Source organism: Hydra vulgaris, chromosome 04 (assembly GCF_038396675.1).
Source record: "Hydra vulgaris chromosome 04, alternate assembly HydraT2T_AEP".
In the NCBI taxonomy this organism is placed as follows: Eukaryota; Metazoa; Cnidaria; class Hydrozoa; order Anthoathecata; family Hydridae; genus Hydra; species Hydra vulgaris.
In genome coordinates this window covers 9,087,917-9,110,780 of record NC_088923.1, presented here as the reverse complement: position 1 = coordinate 9,110,780, position 22,864 = coordinate 9,087,917, and the positions used below count along the sequence as shown (strand labels likewise).

Genomic DNA, 22,864 nt, shown 5'->3' with positions numbered 1-22,864 from the left:
ACCTCATAAATTAGGTTTTTTGGGCTTTGTTGTTTTAAGGCAACAATATGCAGTGATAGCGATTCCACGCCTCGGCGAAAAACATTTGACGTTTGACGTAAAACACGTAATTTTCATAAACTTAACTCTCTTATATCTTTTTGTATAATTAAGCACCTTGAGATTTTTTGCATCAGTTAGTGTTAATCAACCTCTTTCCAGCCATATATAGAAATTGCCATGGATTTTATGGCATCACTTAAATATTATCCATATTCTGAGACCATTTTTAAGAAAAAAACTTAAAGCGGGAACGTTTTTTTAGAACGAAGCTTTTGGAGGTAAGGTTTCCTTAGTACTAAAAAATATCCAATTTTTATAAAATTTTCCATATATATTAAAAAAGGGATGAGGGATCTAATGGAATGTGAAGTCTTTTGAACATTCATACAAATCATTTTACTTCTTAGCCTTTAAAAACTTCGAGGTTGATTCATGTTGTGTGGCCGTGGCGCAGTGGTTTGAGCGCCTGCTTTTTAAGCAGGAGATCGAGGTTCGAAAAGAGCTGTGGACATATTTTCGCGTCACCGTAAGGAAGGAGGCGTGAACTTTCTGGTTTAATGCACTTCCACGGTGCCTTGTGACAAGACCGTTAGGACTTCTTGAGGCACCTAAAAATTCAAAACAAAAAATATAGAAAAAAAAAGTGTTTTATGAAAGACTACAGGTGTAAATGGCAACTACAGCCTTTCCTCATTTTAAAACAGTTATTTATTTATGTTTTCTTGAAAAATTAGTACTAAGGATTTGCATATATAAGTTGTGTGTATAATGCCTTTCATACTTCGCGTATTTTATGACGTTTTTGTTTTGATTTTTTCGTTTGTATTGGTTAAGTTGTGAAAATAAAATTGAAAGTGATAGTATAATTCTTTAAACTTTTGAGTGCCATAACACTGCAAATTTTCCATACTTTAGCCTAATACCTTACGTCAAAAAATCATCATTTTTTGCACTACAAAAAACTCAATAACTTTGGACCCGCTTTCAAAGGCCGAACGACCCCTCATTTTTTAAGTCAAGTCAAGCTCTATACAGTGATATAAATTATAATGTTTTTTTGAGTTATAAAAAAAATCGTCTGGAATGGCTAGCAGTGACGATAATAATTTAAAACAATTACACTGCCAAAGAATAATGTATCAAAAGAAGTTATTATCATAAATTACCCACAAACTTATTCAAGAATTCAAAAACATAATAAATTACATAATAATTGTGTTCAAAAATTAAATTTGCTCAACCTGGATCAAATCTGGTATAACTCTAGGGTAGCAAATAAAAGTTAATAATAAAATTTTTTTTGCTACTTTATTATATTCAAAAGTCAAGGAAAATCAAAGAATAACCAAAGACAATTTATACAGAATTTAGTTTTCACAGATTACTCGTGAAACTTTCGAAAACAATTGGAATTAGATGTAAAGCATAAAAGAACTTTACACTTCTCACAAAAAAAATTTTTATTGAAGTGCAGCCTGGCTATTTACAACGACCCTTTTTATCTTTGAAAGAAGGAAAATGACAAATATTATCTTTTTTAGTGGATGGCTCAGGTATATATGCCGCAGGACCCCTTCTTTTTTTTGCTCTATGATGATGGTCAACAGAAATGGATGGTCGTCCTCGCCTCTCTGAAATCTTATTAAACTGGATTAAGCATTTTTAGTTTAAATATGTGTAGTTGAAGAGTATCTTTCTTTAAAGCTTGTGCGTTTTTCATGTCTCTACAATTGAGTATCCATGCTTGCACTACAATCAAGTCAAGAAAATGTCAAATGAGTTTGTGATCCACTTTTTTGATCGGATATGGATTCTGTACAGACTCAGCATGCCATCAAATAGATCGACCCCACCCATATATATTTATTGTACATAGTTACTATAGATGGTCAATTGACTTGAACAAATCTCTTGTATTTTCTATTCCAGCGATGAAAAATGGTTATTGGATTAACCCCCTCATAGCTTGTTAGCAATGCAACACCCTGTTATTGAACCATTTGACAACACGAAGTTCAACATTACCAACTGTAGTAACCCTGATGGCAGTTGAACCTCTGCCTTCTTTTTTTAATTCACCATCAGTGGGCATGTTGACATTTGGGAGTCTGTTTGTTCGCACTGTTCCTGTGCATATTATGCCATGATCGTAAAGTCTTTTTACCAGTTCCAATCCAGTGTACCAATTGTCAAAAAATAGCTTGTGCCATTTTGCCTTGGTACATTTACTAACAAGTGCATCACAATATTTCGAGATGCTTTCAAATCAAGCTGTCCTTTACAAACATCAATTAACCTGAATGTATCTCAATATTATGAACAAGTCCATCAACACTAGCCACGATATAAAACTTATAACCCCACTTATAACCCCTTATAACACTTATAACTTATAACCCCACTTATAACCCCACTTATAACACTTATAACTTATAACCTCACTTTTTAGGTTTTTGAGGATTGTATTGTTTCAAAGAGGATCTTCCTTCGAAAGGAACAACTTGTTCATCAATACACATAATTTCTTCATGTTTCAGGCTAATAAAAGGATCTTTTATCATGTTGGAGATCGAATCTACCTTGTAAAGCTTGTCAGTACAGTTTTCTGGACGCTGAATGTCGTCATTAAAATGAAGAAACGACTTTATTTTTTCAAACCGGTTTAATGTCATCACTGAGGCAACTTTTTCAAAATACAACTCATTGCTCCAGTATATATGTGTTGATCGGAGCTTTGCAATACTCATTAAATACAAAATGCCAGTAAATTGCTCTAGTTCATTTTTTTCCAAATGTAAATTTTTTTCTACATTTTTTTGTAAGGCATGTTTATTAGACTCATCAACAATACTTTGAAGAAGTTCATCAGTTAGAAATCTTCTTACATATGACATCGGCTCATCTGAGATTATATTACCATCATCTTCTTCATTGTTACTGTTTTGAAATGGAAGATTTATTTGATCAGCATCATCAGCTTTTTTTATCTTCCAAATAAGATTTTGTTTTTTTTCTGCGGTTGGCATACTGGTGGTTGCAGTAGCAAATGTGTTTTATCTAATGGTAACTGTTCTGCTTGTTGTTGTTCATTACAATCAGAAATATCACTATCTGATTCTGAATTAGCGTAGTCTGATTCTGACTCTGTTATAATAAAGTCTTCATCAGATTCACACAATAGATCACTGAAATCAGACAACTGAGTTTGGTCTACAGGGAAAACAGTTTCTCTAAATGGAATTTTTAACTTCCTTGAAGATCCATAGAAATTTTTAGGATTCATCTATAACAATAAATAAGCAATGTAAAAATACTCTTATCTTTCCATAAAGGAGATAGAATTGAATAATAAAATTATTTTAACAGTGCTTTAAAGGTTAAGAAGTAAAACAAATAATGTTAAAAAGTATATATATATATATATATATATATATATATATATATACATATATATATATATATACAATTTCATATTGCTGCTTTAAAGACATAAACATAAAAGTAATTATTTCTGACTTATAATTCAATCAATTATTTCAAAATAACTTAACGTAATGATATCAAACCATACGATTCAGAATTTTTAACTTGAGCTTATATTCTTTTTTGGTTGTAAAAGTTCAAGTTTTAAAAAGGAAATAAAAGAATTGTAACTGCTTCCTTTACCACTATCAAAACACTGGCACACTTGATGAAAACATTAAAAATAGCTGACTTATCACTATAAAAAATGCTAAAAAACATCTTTTGAAACAACTATAGCAAATAAACAATTTTTGCTCTCGATTAACAGTATGCAATAGACATATATATGGCTTGTTAATTTAAGGACACAATATGTAATATAGGGTTAAAGTTTCAAAAAAGTACTTTAAATAAAATGCCTGACAATTCGTGTGCTGTTAGTTGTATTAATAAAAGAATAAAAAACAATTAAAAGTATTAATGCAATAATGCACCTTTTAGTCTTATAATAAAAAACATTTCAAAAGATTGCTTGCAGTCCACAATGAGATTTTTGGTGCTTTGCCGGGAATAACTTGATTGCTTAAACTAATAACCCACTGACAGCAATTTCTTGAAAAGTACCATAACTAAATGCCTTGATGAAAACTATTTTATTCAAAAACCTTTACACCTTAATGAGTGCCGTAGTCTTTTACGATATAAACTATTTTCGATTATCTTCCACTGCTAACTCATCATAGAAAAACATGCATTTTAATTAACAGTCTGTTACATGGTTGGCATCTGGTTTGCCATTTTTTTACTCCTGCTTCCATTCTTTATTCATAAATATTAAATTTGTATAAACCAGCCTTAATATAATAATGCTTAAAAAATTTCTTCTGAAACGTTGTCCTAACTCTCACATCTTACTATTTTTTAAGTCTTTTATCAAAGGTTGCCAGAAAAAAAAGGGAGAAAAATTGTTGAAAGAGATCTAAAAAGCAAGAAAGTGATTGACTCAACCACTTTCTTGCTTTTGACTTGCAACAGATTCAATTTCTCAATAGATTAAAAACTATACATACTGTCTTCTTGGTGTATAATGACACAAATATATCCAAAATAACCTTTTACTAATTTAAAACCATAAAATAACAGTAATTAAATGTCACTTTGGCATGCGTTTTCTATTTTAAGAAACTGCATTTTCTCAGCAAAATGAAACTTTTTTTAAATGAACGTATTTAGTAAAAATACATTCCCATTTTTGAAAGATGCTAAGACTAATCTAACTTAAATATTGTCTTTAAATATTTATAAATGTATTTATATTTAATCCATTTTAGAAAGGTGAGTCCATCATCATTATTAAATATAAGAAAGATATCAGGATGTCTTTTCTTAAAGACCAATTTTTAGTAATTATCTTTTTATTTCCTGATGTTTTTGTAAAAAACTAAAAGGTTTCAGTAAAGTTTGGCATGCTAGTCCTCTACACAAACTTGCTTTATAAGGTGTATCTGGGAAAGTTTGTGAAATTATTAAATTTTTTTCTAACCGCAGTATTAAAGTAATCCTCAAAGGCTAACAGTATTCTTCATTTCTAATAACTTCAATGGTGCATCAAGGATCTATCTTTTGTTTTTATTCTCGTATTTGCTGATGACTCAACTTTATTTTCCTGTCTTAACAAAAAGCCTTCTCCTTTTAATTGCTTAAAACAGATCTTGAGTCTGATCTCTATTCTGTAACAGCTTTGATGACAAGCTGCATTCCTGTTGAAATACTATTGTTATTGTTGGGCTGGTTCTTCTAATGTTATTCCTACTCTTCAAGAAAAAATCCAAAAATACATTCTAAATGTAGTTGGACCTGTTCTATCTTCCAAGCTTGAGCCCCTCTTTTTCAAAGGTTGCTTCTCTTTTTCCTTTCTACAAATACTATTTTAGTCACTGCTTAAATAAGATATTATCTCTAGTTCTATCTACCAAAACTAATTCTTGCTTGACCACTCGTCAGCAAAGATTCATCCTTTTACTGTGTCTATCCTATCATTCTCTAAAAACTTTTAATCGTTTAGTTTTTTCCCCCGCACTTCAATGCTCAAAGAACTCTCTCCCATCTTTATTATTATTATTATTTCATTTATTTAACACCCAATGTAATTTACAAGGTAAAAAAGAAAATTGTTTTCTAAGAAATTTGTTTGAAAATATGTTTTCTTGACTCATAAAACTTTCAACTTTTCAAGCTTACTGTCAATATTTTCTTGCTCTTTAACATTATTTTTTGCTTTCTTTCTAACTTAATAGTAGTTGCTTCTATATATATGTAAATATATATATATATATATATATATATATATATATATATATATATATATATATATATATATATATATATATATATATATATATATATATATACATATATATATATATATATATATATATATATATATATATATATATATATCTTTGTTTTTTAGCAGCAGGAGTTGCAAGAAGTTGCCAAGAACATTATGATAATGGGTTCACTCAAACTGGAGTATTTAATATTATTCCGAATGGTTTTCCAATTGAGACTATGTGTGAAATGGATAAAGTTGAGCGTAAAAATCCTAAATGTGAGTTTTTTTTGGTAGTAAAATAGAGCTTTTAAAAACTCTTTTTTAATATGAAAATAATAAGATAATCTATAAAAAAGAAGAATATTAAAGATTATAGATGAATATAAGTAATTTAATATAGATAGGCATTTGAAAAGTGCACCTTATTAAATGCGCCAATATTCTTCTAATTGTTAAATCAGAAGATTATTGGTGCATTTAATAAGGTTTTGTTAAAATATAAATAAAAGGAATTGTTAAAAAATTTTTTTTTTTTTTTTTTTATTACTGTTTTTATTTAAATTTTTTTATTTACGTAAAGTTTTATCTATCTATTTGATCAAAACCTGTCATTTGCTATAATCTGGTTTAATATAAGATTTCTAAATTCCACTACTAGTGTATTGTAAATTACTGTCTGGACTAAACAATGCTATCATTCAAATAATAATTGAAGTATATGATCTGTTAAAACCAAGTTTATGCTTATAGCGATTCCCTTTAAAACCCTTGGGAGGTCTGAATATATGCATGGCGAAGCAACTATGGAAAATTTAAAATTTTTTTAAACTTTTCAAAAAAATTTATTCAATTTTTATATGATCATAAAACACTCTTAAAATAAACTTTATTTTATTTATTTTACACCAATTCTCACAGATGGTAAGTATTTATAAATTACTCTAAGTTTGTATACATATAAAAAAATTTAAATAGAACTTATTTATCTCTTTCCTCTATTTTTATTTTTGAATTTTAGTAAATAAATACTAATGATCAATGGTAATTTTTAACCTATTATGATGTATGAACAAAAAGAAAGTAAATTAGCGTATTAGTAAATTTTTCAAATTTTTTTTTGTAGATGTAAATTTTGAACTAAAAAAATACTTTTACTGTACAAAGTTGATCTCATGTTTAACTGATATTAGTGTTTTCCTGATGTTAAGAGAAGAAATGAAGTACATTAGAATAAAGGGGAATTATTTTTCAAACAAAGCATATTTTGACAGTTGTCAAGACAAAAATAAAGATTAATAGACGAATATTTAAAATAAGACTGACAATGCACCTAAACAGTACTAACAATAATAATAAAAATTAATTGTTATATAAATACTAATATGAGCTAAGATAATATGATTTAATATGATCATAAAACACTCTTAAAATAAACTTTACTTTATTATTTTTACACCAATTCTCACAGATTGTAAGTATTTGTAAATTACTATAAGTTTGAATACATAAAAATAATTTAAATGGAACTTATTTATCCCATTTTTTATTTTTAAATTTGAGTAAATAAATACTAATGATCGATGGTAATTTTTAACCTATTATGATGTATGAACAAAAAGAAAGTAAATTAGCGTATTAGTAAATCTTTCAAATTTTTTTTTGTAAATATAAATTTTGAAGTAAAAAAATACTTTTACTGTACAAAGTTGATCTCATATTTAACTGGTGTTTTCCTGATGTTGGTGCTTACCTAATGTTGGTTAAATACCTAATGCTTGTGTTTACTTAATTTTGGTGTTTACATAATGGTTGTGTTAACCTAATGTTGTACAGTAGAAATATATTTATTTTAGTACTTCTTTATTTTTGGTGTATTTATAAAAATTTTATGTTAAATAAAAATCTCATTTGTAACTTGCCAAATAAAGGTGTTTTTCATTGAAAATAGAATATCTACTGTGGAAAAAGTTTAAAAATTCTAATGTTTTGCTAAGTTTTTCTACTATATATGCCTATATTTATACATCCAACGGGTTTTCTTGAGGATTACCATAAGCCTTAACCTGAAATTTTTAGACCCTAAATCTTATTTTATCTTTCATATTTGTAATTATTTTGTACAAAATACTCTGTATTGTTTTTTAAATAGTTTATAATTAATTTCCCTTTCTATTTATTATGTTTTGCAATGTGTTGCAGCTATTTTATAGTATATATAACCTTATTCAGTGGTTTACCCTCCAGTTTTTTCCGGTTGTCCTGCGGGTGACTGAAATAGTTTTTTTTTCTTATTTGAGTCATGCTATGATAATCAGTAGTCCAGCATAATAGTTTTTTTTGGTATTTTTTTTCAGGTGAAAACATTTAGGAAAAAAAATTTAAACATCTGACTACTAAAAACTGTCTAATAAGAAACGGTTTAATTAAAAGTAAGTTAATAAATAAAAAAAAGTGAAAAGTTATAACCTGTTAAAAAATATTGTGTGTTAGCTTTTGTTCAAAAGAGATATTTTAAAATAGATAACATATATATAACTTTAAAATAGATTTTTTATATATACAACTTATATACAACTTTACAACATATATACAACTTTAAAATAGATAACATATATACAACTTTTAAAGATTGTCATTTTTGTTTAGTCATCATCGGTTTTGTGTCCTTTCTTTGTCAAACTATCTGGTCGTCCTGCTGGGTTATTGACATGAATTTTTTTTTCAATTTTAGTTGCCCTTGGAGAAAACAATCCTCATGGTCACCAGATGACCATGAGGGTACACTCCTGGATGATTTGTAACTTAATAAATAATTATAGCAGAACAAAAATAGTATGTGTGTATTTCAAATGAAAATTTGCAAAATAGCATAACAATATAATGTGTAAAAACAGTTATCTAGAACTTTTTCTAGTTATATCATTTGCCATTGTTATTTATTAAAGAATATTTAGCACTGTACTTTCTTGCTGTTTTGCACAAAGGGGTTTAGTCACAAAGTTTACAAAATTGAAATAAGTAGTGCTCTAGTATTCTGTGGTGTAAGTTTATTTTTTCATGCTAAAAAGTGATCCATCTGATACTTTGTATGCAAAGAAACCAATTGTAGTGAGTGGAATGCAATTTATACTAGAAAGAGATAAGTCACTGACTGAGCTTTTTCTAGCATAACTCTCAGCAGCATATTTCTTTACTATCAGCAACAGATAAACAGTAATCAGCTGTAATGACAAGGTAAATACACCTGTTTTGTTTATTTTTTGTACCTAAATTCATCTTAACTTCGCAAGTATTGCTCATTTAAGTGGTGAGGAATTATTAGGCAAAACAAAGCACAAAAGATAGTAATACAAATATAGATGGAAATAAAAAGTATTAAAGATATAAAAGTAAATCAATAGGAATCAACTGAATGTAATTATGTTTTATTTTCCTTGAGTTAGGCTGATAAATTTAGGTCTGAGGTGCATATAGGTCTGAGGCTGAGTTTGAGGCTGAGGTTGAGGTCTGAGGTTGATGTCTAAGGCTGAAATCTGAGGTCTGAGGCGCATAGCCTCAAATTTAAGTTTTTACAGCTTTATGCATTAGATTTCCAATTAAAACGTCGTATTGTATTTGCAATTAAAACGTAGCAACTTGGCTATACCCCAATAATTTGTTTGTGAAGTAGGCTGCACCTTTTCAGTGTAAGTGTATAGTCCACCATTTAAACAGGACTAATATAATGTGCAATATCCTACACCAGTATTAATATCTTAGTCCTACTAACAGTACAGTGTTTATATTTAAATTTTGTGTCCTGTTTCAGCTGCATAAGAAAAAACTGTTTTTGAAGTATTCATAAAAGAAACTAACTTTAAATGTTGGTTGGAATTCCAACATTTGAACTCCAACTTGAAATATTGATTAGAATTCTAACTTGAAAGATTAATTTTCTTGTTTTCTAGTTTGACTTGTTATTAACAAAGAAACTTTCAAAAATTGTAAGTATATTTCAATGTAATCAGGCTTTAAAATCTTTGACCTAAGAAATTTGAAAGATTTTGAGGGGTTAATTATAACTCCAAAAGGAGTTAAACAAAAGGAAGCATATAAAACTAGTTAGATAGGGGAGATAAATTATTTGACTGTGAGAGTGACAAATTATTTATCAACCAACATAATAAAAAGAATCTGTCAGAAAAGGAAAATGTTGCAAATGTGGAAGCAACAACTATTAAGAATGAGTATGAAAACAATCAAGTAAATGTTAATACCAATAAAACTTCTAAAATTTTATTAAGTGATTTGTGTGAAAGAAATATTGATTTGAGAAATAATTCTGTTTCCTCTATAAAAAAAAAAAAATTTAAAGTAAGTGAGAGAAAAATTTACCTAATTTATTTTACATTTAAGTATGCTCTTTTTTACGTTTATATCTGTTCTATGTTTTTATCTATTCACGTTTACATCAGTATACTCTTCTTCATGTTTTTATCTATTCCATGTAGTGTTTAAATTTAGAAAATCTATATGGAATTGATATAAACTTGTAAAAGAATATTCTCAACATGGGGAGAGAATTTGTAGTTAGTTTTAATTGAGAAGAGTTTAATTTAACATTAACATTAACATACTTCTCTTGAACAGACAGAAGAGCTCTTTGTTTTTGTGTTGGGCTATGTACCATAGGTACATTAATATTGTAAATGTTTTTGTTTCTTTTAAAACTTGTTTGAATTGTATGAAATAATTATTTAAAATTTTTTTTTTTTTTGTAACAGACATTTAAAATGCTTAAATGGTATTAGACTTCCTAAATTTTACTCTTTACTCCATTCATGAACCTTAGCATTTTTTTCAATTTTATAAATGCTTTTTTCAATTTTATAACTAAAACTTTTGTTCAAGTAATCTGCATCTAATATGCTTTAACTGGCAAGATCCTCCTTAATTTTGCCATTTGATCCCATTTTTGACTCTTAGCACTTAGTTTGGATATTAAAAAGCTCTTTTATTGGTATAAGGTAAATACTCTTCAATTCAAAAGGTCTCATTTAAGTGAGACACAACTTAAAAACTAGCAGTCTCTTTGGCACACAAAGAGACTGCTATAAATGCTATTTTTTTTTAAATTTGAAATTGTATTTTAATTTTTTTTTAATTTGGGTTATTCAAAGTTTGAGTATTCAAATATTTCAGATCTTGAAACTTTATCAAATAAAATGTACAACAATACAAGATATGCTTGCATATGCATTAAGATAAATTATTTTTGTTTTTTAATTTTTTTATTAATACAAATATTTTATCTGTTTTTTTGTACACATCAAACAATTAATAAAAATTTATAATAAAAAAAATTCATGCAGAAGTGGTGTAGTAATCCGAGTTTTATTCCCACCACATCCCTGGTAGTACTGCGCTTAACTTTATTCTTCGTGCAGCAGCCTTGTTTTTCAAGATTTGTGTTTCGGACATTTTTCTAAATTGTGTTTAACCACAGTTTAGAAGCCTTCTTGTCTGTAATGGCCTTCTCTGCCTCAGGGAGGTGAATTTACATTAAAAAAAAAAAAAACATTAAAAAAAAGTTTTAATTGATAAAAGGCACATTATAAATATATTAAAGATAATATAGTTTTAATTTTTTGTCAAACTTTTTTTTTATATTGACGAAATGGTTACTTAGTTGCAACAAAGTGTGCACGTTTATTTAGAATAGAATAGAATAGAACAAATGCTGTACACACTTGAGGTATGTTGAGTCTTAACTATGTAGATATAAGACTATCGCAGCCGATTAAAAAAAATTAGTGTTCAGAAACCAAAATATTTATTAATGGTGTTTTTAAAAAGATTTAAGTTATATTTATCTATTATCCGTTTAGGTAGAGAATTCTAATTGTTTGTAATCTGTTTGTTAAGAAATGGTGACGAATTCTTGAATTGGTAAATTGTCTGCATATTCTAGAATTGTTACTTTTACTTGAATTCCAGCTCAAAATTTAATGGAGGGTGGTGAAAATTAACAATGTCTTTCCCTTTTGAGATCTTATACATTTGAATCAGATCTTCTCCTCTTTTTCTATCATGCAAATTTGGCAATTCAAGTATCTTTAATCTTTCTTTATACGATTTCCTCCTTAAAGATTTGATTCTAAGAGCACTGTGTTACGCAAAATCAAGAGTGTTAATGTCCTTCTTCCGAAAGAGACTCTAAAATGTTGCTATATATTCCAAATGACGACGTACTATAGATTTGTGAAGTAACTTTAATGAAAATTCATCTAAATACTCAAAATAGCTTTTGATCATGCTTAATTTTTTGTTGCTTTGCCTGTAGCTGAGTTAATATGGTATTTCCACTCTAGATTATTTGAAATAAAAATCTTAAGATCTTTTTCTACTATTGTTTCTGTTAAAACAGAGCTGTTTGATTTACATTCATATCTAGGATTCTTTTTACTAAAATACATGACTTAACATTTTGATTCATTTAATTTTATTAACTAATCTTCAGACCATTTTAATATCCTTTTATATTAATATGTTAATATGTTAATAATATTTTAATATGTTAATATCCTCTTGAAATAATTTATTAGCATCATAACAATGATCTATTGAAATAACTTTGATATTGTGTGCATATAATTTAGTGACTTAAATAATCCCTCTACATAAGTCATTAATGAAGATTACAAATGAAAGAGGTCCGAGTACTGAGCCTTGCAGCACTTCACTAGTAACCATCTTCTAACTTGAACTATTTCACCACCCTCTTAGTTCGATCTGACAAAAATGATTTTCACCAATTAAACAAAGATGACCCAAATTCCAGTCTAAATAATTTTTCCAGTAATTTCATGTGAGAGACTGAATGCTTTTTTGAAATCCAAAAGCAAAACGTTAACTGAAATGTCGTCTTCATACGCTTGTGTGATTAAATCAAATGTTTCCAGCAGGTTTGTTATATAACTTTTTTTATTAACAAAACCATGTTGCTTTTTAGAAATTAAATTGTTTTCAATGAGAAACACCATCATACGATCTCTAATAATTCATTCCATAATTTTACCAACAATTGATGTTAATGAAACCGGTCTATAATTTGTTGGATCTATGTTATTGCCCTTTATGAATAATCGAACAATGTTTGCATATGTCCATAACTTTGAAATAGTTCCTGTACTAAAAGATTTATGAAATTTTAATGCTAAACAACTCGACAATAATTCTGAACATTTCCTTAAAACTTTTGGGTGAACATTATCTGGACCTACTGATTTGTACATGTTTAAATTACTCAAATTTTTCTGAATAATAGAAATACTAAAATATGGATTAGGACATTTTTTTAAAAAGATTATTGCCTATAGCTTCTTCTGATGAAACGTTTTGTATAAAAACAGATTCAAAACATTCATTAAGAGTGTTTACTATCTCTTGATTATCAGTAGTTATAATACCATTATATAGCGTTATTGCTTTGGTAGAGTCTTTAAATCTTGTTTTGTTATTTATTTATGCATAGGCACTTTTAGGATTGTTTTTTAAATTGCAAATACTTTTTTTGACAAATGTTTTTAAATCTTTCTTCAATTTTTTATACTTATTGACTTCTACATGAATTTCTGTTTCTATACCAACTATTTTGTTTTTCTTTACACATGCTTTTAAGTTCACTTGTCATCCACTGTGAGTTTTTTTTTTGTTGAAAAGAATTTTTATCTAAATTTAGTGTTGGAATGTATTTTTTGCACCTTATTTCATATTTTCGAAGCCATTTTTTGTAACATTCATTAACACCAATTCCTTCAAATTTTTGTACCCAGTTTATGTTATTAAAATTACAAACCTAACGCTTTATAGTTTCCCTTTTTCCATAAAAATTTTTTCTTCCTTTACTCAAATATACTTTACCTGAACAGTGTATGTAGGGTAAGATGAGACTGAAATAAATATATTGCAATGTGAACATAGTAAAATGTTTCATGCAACAAACAAAATGAAAAACAATGAAAAATAGACAGAATAAGCTTAATAATCATTTTTCAAGTCAGCTGACTACTGTTTTTAGACTATAAGTAATGACAAACTAATTTGTTGGTTTAATGATCTGAAATTAGTTTGTTGTTACTACCAAATCAATTTGTATCAACAAACTGTTGCAACCAATAACAACAAACAGTATTGCGTGTTAGTAAGAGAATAACTAAAATTTTCAATGAAATAAAAAATTGTCCATTTTTAAAAAATGAAGTGTAGTTGAATTCATATAAACATAAAAGTTTAAACATAATTAAAATCAGGTGAAAATAAAAATATTAGATAAAAACATTTCATTTTAAAGGTTTTACTTATTTATTTAAAAGTCTTTTAAATAACTGAATTTCTGACATTGCATTTATTTAAACTAAATAGAAATTATGAAATTTTTAAAATGTGTATATATATATATATATATATATATATATATATATATATATATATATATATATACTGTTTATATATATAGATATATATAGATATATATACATATATATATATATATATATATATATATATATATATATATATATATATATATATATATATATATATATATATATATATATATATATATATATATATATATATATTAATAAGAAAACATCAAACAATAAGAATTCTCTTAATACAAATAATAATTTATTTTGAGAAAATTTCACTAGGTTATAGATACCAGCATCATCAGCTCGTAAAATATTACAAAATTTTTTAATAAAAAATTTTGTTATATTTGGTATCCATAACCCAGTGAGTATCCATAACCCACTGAAATTTTCTCAAAGTAAATTATTAATTGTATTAAGAGAATTCGTATTGTTTGATGTTTTCTTATTAATATAACATGCACTCTTATACACGATGTCTACACTGATATCATATATATATATATATATATATATATATTTGTTTTTTACATTTATTGTTTATATTTATACAGTATATGAAATATATACAAATGAATATATCAATAAAAATAAGGAATAAAGTATACGGAAACTCAAAGAAGGCCGTAATGTCTTGTCGCAGAGAACCGTTTGGATTTAAACTTTTAATATATAAAACTTTTTAATTTTTTTGTATTTGGGTGTTTATGGTGATTTAGGTGCTTGTAGAAATATAATGGTTGAGTTAAGTTTATTGATTTTCTTGTTTAGCTATAAGAAGTTTATTTCTTTGAGTACATATCCATGTCCATAGATTTTTAGATAAATGATTTTTCTTTACTTGTTATTCATTTATTCCGTATTACGGAATTTTCATTTTTCAGTCATGTTACCTTCGTTTATTTTTTGTTTTCTTAATTATTGGCACACTTTTTTATTTTGCATATCATACACTTATGTATACAGTCGTTCTATTTTGTGGGTAAACATTTTCAATATTGCAAATTGAATCTCGTATAAATAAAAGTATTAGTCTGTTTGAACTGATTTGGTTTGTTGTAAAGTTTTTTCTCGTCCTTCATTTTGTTTTTGGACTTAGTAATATGTACAAGTCGCATATACTCACATATAAATGCATATACATACTCAAAGATACAAAGATACAGGTACACATACACATATACATACATACATGCCTTCACATAGACATATAGGTACGTATATACAAGCTTATACAACACAATATACATTGTACGTGTAATTTTTTTTAATACTATATTATTTTTAATTAATTAAATTCGTTTTACAACTGAAATATAAGTTAAAAAATTGTATTATAATATTGAATATCAAGCATGTTATATGCTTTTGTGAGAAAGTAAAAAAATCTACAACAAAAAAAATATAGAACATTTAGTCTTAATAATTCATGATATAAGCATAAAAACTCAAGATGTCGGTAGAAAAACTATTTATTTTTTATCAATTAAAAATATAAAAGTATATTATTAATAGATAAAATGATTTTTTTAAGTTTTTTTTTAAATGAGTTAAAATTCCATTAATGAGAAAGGTCAAAATATTTCAAAACTATTTTATTCCAAAGACTCCTCGAAATTAAACACAAGGTTTACCAAAATTAGTATGCGAAAATTGTAGTCAAATAAAATTATCATTTCGTAGATGGTACTTTTAATTTTCTTTTAGTGAGTACAGGTTATGAAAGGAAGAAAGAGAAACGTTGATTTTACATTTATACATAAATCATAAAACATTATAAATGTTAAGCTAGTATATATTTAAATATTCATTTTAAGTAAGAGAGGCCTGGCATGCATAAAACAATCTTTTAAGTTTATAAGATGTGCAATGTGTTTTTGTTGATGATGAAGTGGTTCTAGAATATTTATTGACACTACCTCAAGCAATATTCGCGTAGTTAATATGGCAATGAATAAATGAATTATATAATTGAATTAAAGTATGTTTAACTAAAAAACTTCTTGATTTGTATAAAATTCCTATAGTTCTAGCAATTTTGCTATTTAGGTTGTTAACGTGATTTTTCCATTTAAGATTTTCATTGATATAAATGCCTAAAAATTTTAGGTAATTCTTGGAATTAATTTTCTTTTGAAGTTGGGTAGAAGATTATCTATCTTATTAATATATATATATATATATATATATTAATAACTCTTAGAAATTTTAAGAAGCCTAATGTTCATATTGCTAAATAATGTTGTAAGATTATTGCTTGTTAGAAAAAGATTTGTGTCATTGGCAAAGATAATTGTTGTCAGGTTTGAGGATTTGTTGAGATCATTGATATACATTAGCAAAAGAAGAGGGCCTAGTATTGAGCCTTGTAGCACTCCACAAATTATATCTAATAAGTTTGATGATAATGATGAGTCTATTTGAAAAACTGTTTACGATTTGTTAAATAATTCTTAAGTAATAATAGAGTTCCAGTGATTCCATAATGTTCTAATTTGTTATGTTAGAATTTCATAATCTATAGTATCGAAAGCTTTTGATAAATGAAAATACCTAATATGTTTTGCGATGTTTCAAATGAATTAGTAATATTTCTTGTTAGTTAAAGTGTTGCATGTTCAGCAAGATTATTTTTTTTTATCCATATTGGTTAATATATAATATTTTGTTTTCTGATAAGTAATTATAAATTTTATTATACAACATTCTTTCTAGAATTTTTGAAAAATTGGGAGAACTGAAATTGGGCAATAATTACTGAGTTAGTAGGTTCCTTCCTTTGAAAATTGAGGTAACTCTAGCTATTGTGAGTTGTTCAGGGAATACTGCTTGGTTGATTGAGCATGAAAAGACCCTAAAGAGAGTATTTTTAATTATGTCATACGAACCAATAAAAATCTTTCCGTTTACATTGTCTGGACCAATTGCTTTATTAGGCTTAAGCATTTTGAAAACAATCTCAAATTCATCAAAAGATACTTTAAAATCATTTAGAAAAGATATTTCAAGGGAAATCAAATCTTTTTTTGAGTTGATTATTTTACTCATCATAGGGATGTTTTTGGCTAAATTTGGTCCAACTGATACAAAGAACTTGTTTATTTCATTTGCTATTATGTTAGGGTTATACAAAAGCTCATTATCTATTTTAATTGCCTTTGGCAAAGAGCGTGTTTTTATTTAATTGTTACAAATGATTTTATTAATAAGTTATCATTTTCACCTGAAGCTGTTTTTGTATTTATCAACCAGTTCACTGTAATTTTTTCTTTTAAAGTTTTTTCTTTGGTTTCAAATAGTTTGATAAAGGTTTTGTAGAGTGTTTTGCTTTTAAGGTATTTAATATATAGTTTTTGTTTATTTTTGAGGATTTTTTAAGTCCCTTTTTTACCCATGATGATTTTAAACATTTGTGTGTTTTATAAATTTCACATTTTGGGAAGTTTACATCATAAACTTTATAAAAAACTTAAAAAAAAACTTTAAAAAATGCATTATATATATTACAGGGTTGCCACTCAACCTGGATAACCTGGAATACTTTGGAAGTACCTGGAATACTTTGAAATACCAAGGAAGACCTGAAAAACTCAGAGATTTTTTAAATTTTTTTATAAAATTCAGGAAAAATCAGGCAAACAAATTTTTTTTTGAAATTTTGTACAATATTTTTTTTTTTAATATTTTGCTAATACATATAATAAAAAGTTTGCAAGATGTGGATGTTGTTGTAAAAGTTTTAGTTTGTCAAATATAAAGATTGTGTTTAATTAAAAAAAATAATCTTGTTGATGAACCAGAAAGAATATAGAAAAATCAGGAAAAACTCAGGGAACTTAAAAAGTTCAACTCAGGGGAAAATGTTCTTTACTCAGGGAATACTTAGGAAAAACTCTGGGAATATCTTTAAAAGTTATTGTGGCAACCCTGTATTATTTGCTTCTGACAAATTGCTGATTGGGTTCTAGTTAATTAAGGATAATGGTTCCTTAACCCTTTAGCGCCCACCAAGGCTTAAAGTTTTCAAAAAATTCCGAAAACTTCAAAAAGCAATTGTTTTAGGGCCTCGATTATGAATAAAAAAAAAAAATAATAATTTCACTAGCAAAGCCAATTACGTCATTGTAGCACATCTGCTATAATGGGAATTCGAGGAATGAAATAATAAAAGAAAATTTCTTAAATTAAAGGATTCTGTTAAAAGAATATAAAGCAATTTGAAAAATGAAAATTTGCTATTCATTTCAATTTACAAAGTCTCTTCTAATCAAATAAAAACATGTAAACCATAACAATACTTTCATCTAATCATCCGATTTTTAAAAAGACAATTTTGATATGTTTTTATGCCTTCGTTATCCAATTATACTGGCTAAATCAGATCAACAAAAGTATGTTGTAAATATGCTACAAAAGTTGCTTTTGAGATCACTGTGTTGACAGGATGGCCATAAAATGTTTCTGAAATTATGTAGCAGACCTGTTACACGGGGCGCTAAAGGGTTAAATGATAAAATATTTTTATTGTTAATAAAACGTTCAATAACAACCTGTTTTTTATGTAATATTGAATTTGCATTAACATTTAACGAAAAAAAAAAGGAAAATGATCTGATCTACAATTTTTAATTATTCCTGGTTTTAGAAATTTATTAGATGTATTTATTAAAGGAATTGCTCCATTTTCAAACAAGTCATTATAAAACATTTTTATTTTTTTATTTGTAAAATATTCAAAGCAATATAAATTCATGTCACCAAGATAAACAACTTTAAAATGTGTTCTACAAAATAGAGTGCTTAATGTTCTTAAGAGAACAGAGCAATTATAAATTAGTAAAAAATCACTTAACAAATTTTATTTTTTTTATTCAACACTGTGTTTCATTAATAAAGACTCATCAGAATTGAATGATCAAGATAATAAAATCTCAATTTATATCTAGTATAGGTATATTTTTCAACGAATAAGTGAAATTATTAGTTTTGGTATTTTCATGGAATGTTAAAATACAATTAAGAGTGCTCAACAAATGTTAATAAGGAGCCTAATGTATGTTTAAACAACGTTATATTTACAAAAAAAGCATAAGTTATCATTTCTAAAGAATTCTTTTTATAATAGTGTCAGCAAATTCCACAAATGTGTGAAAATTTACAGTAGCTAAGGCATTTGCGACATCCTGTAATTTGATTTTTGGTATAAATTGAGGTTTTATATTGTTGATGAAACACTGTTAAATGAAAAAAAAAATTTATTTACTGCTTTTCTACTAATATATGTATATATATATATATATATATATATATATATATATATATATATATATATATATATATATATATATATATACATATATATATATATATATATATATATATATATATATATATATATCTATATTTATAAATATAATATATATATATATATATATATATATATATATATATATATATATATTGAAGAATATAAATATGTGTTTATTTATCTGCTATAAAGAATATAGAAATGTATATAGAATTGCACTTTTCAGAAAAAGCTCAACAGCTCCCTTTTTCAATATGACATCAAAGTGGCAGCCTTAGTATGCTTTTATATGAGTGTATATAATTTAGTTTATAAATATATGCATAAATGCATATTAAAATTAAAAATAAAAACATTAAAAATGTTCAATGTGTGTACTTCACTGAATGAGGGTTTTGTTTTATCCTTTTCAATCTAATAATCTATATGTAAAGAACATTTATTAATGAAATTTTTGTTTTGTTATTTAAAAAGCTTAAAAAATTATTTTTCATATACTATTATTAAATTGAATTAAGAATGCATATTTGCACTTTTATTTTTAGTTAATACTCAAAATTGCATGCAGCAGCCCTCAAAAACAATGCAATTTTCATTTGCTTTGTCAGTATCATACTGTGTAATTACTTGTGCAAAGTTGGGACTGAACACAGTATTTTTTGCCAATCCTTGTTTCTGTGGAAATTATATTAATGAACAGTATGGGTGTGGCTGGAAGCAAGCATGTACAAACTCTGACTACTGTACAATAGGTGAGAGTTCTTAGGTGTTCTTATATGCTTCTACAAATCATGGTTTGTATAATAAAAGTTACAAAAACAATTCATGATCATGAGTCATAAAAGCTAGGTTGAATATGTTAACTCTATCTGTTAGACTTTTCTTGTAACAACTATCTATATTAATAATGAAAATGAGTAACATATCTTTGGAATAAAAGAAGCAATCTAAAATTAAATCTTAGCAAAAAACAAATCGTTAACATGAAATTCTATATGTGAAGGTGATAATAATTGGTCGACTTAAGTCTCTTTTTTTAAATATTTCAATGTATATAATGACATGAATTATAACAATTTAAAAATTACTAAAAGTATTAAGCTCTGGAAAAAGAAAAAACTACAAGAGGACATGATATAGGTGTTTAAAATATTCAAAGAATAGATAAAGTTGAGCTTATTATTATTGTTTAAAAATCTAAATATGAGAGGTCGTGGTTTTAAATACAACAGGAAAATTTTTGTTATTGGAGTTAAATGTAAATTCTTAACAAATAGAATTGCACCGTTATGGAATTTTCTGCCAGAAGAATCCATCAATGCAAGTTTTTGGGTTTAAATATGACTGGGAAGTTATTAATAGAGGAGTTAAATGTAAATTCTTAACATTAACATTATGAAATTCTCAAAAGGAGCCATCATGCAACATTTTTGAACAAGTTCAAAATCATTTATGATAGACAACATAAATTAAACATTTATGTTGTCTATCATAATGCTGGTGAACTTTAATTCAGATAAAACGCAAATTTTTTCAGCCAATTGTTATCACAATAATTTAGATCTTTCTATATTTATGAATGGTAATGTACTTCATCAGTCTTCTACCCTTCATCTTCTAGGATTAACTCTTATTAACCGATCTTTCTTGGAAACCACATATCAAATCTGTTGTAAAATTAACTTTTGCTAAGGTTGCATTTCTTTATCGAACTCGTCACTTTCTTACTTCGCATTCTATTCTCTATCTATATAAATCTCAAATATGGCCTTGTATGGAATACTGTTGCCATATCTGGGGCGGATCTTCTAGTTTTTATTTATCTCTTTTAGACAAAGTGCAAAACCGCATTGTAAACATAGTTGGACCTGCTCTTGCAGCCAACCTCCAACCATTATCACATAGTCGTAATGTTGCTTCTCTTTCTCTTTTCTACAAATACTATAATGGGCACTGCTCTAAAGACTAGCGTCTTTTGTACCATCTACTAAAATTCATTCTCTGTTACTTGTCATTCTGTTAAGTCTCATCTATTTTGTGTGACTGTTCCTAAATCTTTTAGTTGGTTTTTTTGAACAGTACTTTAGAATTCGCTTCACTAATAGTTGCATTACTAGGTTTGTGCTGCTCAAAAGAAAAAGTTTTAAACATGCCATGTGTAAACATTGTGAATTTCTCTTTTTAAAGGAAACTATTTGTTTAAATACCACACTTTAGAAAAGTAATAATAATTGCTTTTTCTATGTGAGACTATTTATTTCATGAATGTTAACTTTTCAATAAAGTTTTATTTTTTGAAAAACATACAATAAAAAGCCAATTAACCTATTAATATAGTTTTAATATATATATATATATATATATATATATATATATATATATATATATATATATATATATATATATATATATATATATATATATATATATATATCAGTGGCGGATCCAGCATTTTTTAATCTTTGAGATAGCTAACTTCCAGACATCTAGCTAACTCCAAACATTTATATGTTTATACTTATGTCAAATAATGAGAGTTTGCAAAAAATTGCGATGAATTGGAGGCTGGGAACATAAGAGCCCAAAAATTTTTGCTTCACTTGCCACAAAAGTGAGAGCAACAAGTTGATAAAATATTTTTTGTACTATTCTCAACTTGACTTATATTCATCGATAATTTTAAAGTTTCATTATAATTTCTCAGCGTTCGAAAATTATGACCATATAAAAACTACAACCCGCTCAAATTGAGGGGGGTTTAAACTTTATATGGTCATAAATTTTGAATGCTGGAAGACTATGAAACTTAAAAATTATTGATGAATATAAGTCTAGTTGATATTAGTACAAAAAATATTTTATCAACTTGTTGCTCTCACGTTTTAGGCAGGTGTAACAAAAATTTTGGGGCTTTTTTGTTCCCAGCTTCCAATCATTGCAATTTTTTGAAAACCCTCATCATTTGACATAAGTATAAACATATAAATGTTTGTAGTTAGCTAGATGTCTGGAAGTTAGCTATCTCAAAGATCAAAAATTGCTGGATCCGCCACTGTATATGCATAAATATATATATATATATATATATATATATATATATATATATATATGTATATATATATATATATATATATATATATATATATATATATATATATATATATATATATATATGTATATATATATATGTGTATATATATATATATATATATATATATATATATATATATATATATATATATATATATATATATATATATATATATATATATATATATATATATATATATATATATATAT

At 26.5% G+C, this 22,864-nt stretch overlaps 1 protein-coding gene across 6 annotated transcripts in view; it reads left to right on the top strand.

Annotated features, from left to right (window-relative positions):
* LOC136079549 (uncharacterized) overlaps positions 1 to 22,864 on the top strand; it is a 112,673-nt gene that overhangs the window by 31,475 nt on the left and 58,334 nt on the right. For 4 of the 6 annotated variants that reach the window (XM_065795381.1, XM_065795384.1, XM_065795386.1 and 1 more), the window contains exons 3-4: positions 5,981 to 6,118; positions 20,110 to 20,316. In XM_065795381.1, the coding sequence (XP_065651453.1) occupies positions 5,981 to 6,118; positions 20,110 to 20,316 (345 nt within the window). The remainder of the gene's footprint in view (positions 1 to 5,980; positions 6,119 to 20,109; positions 20,317 to 22,864) is intronic. The other 2 variants (XM_065795385.1, XM_065795382.1) reach the window with 1 other exon arrangement.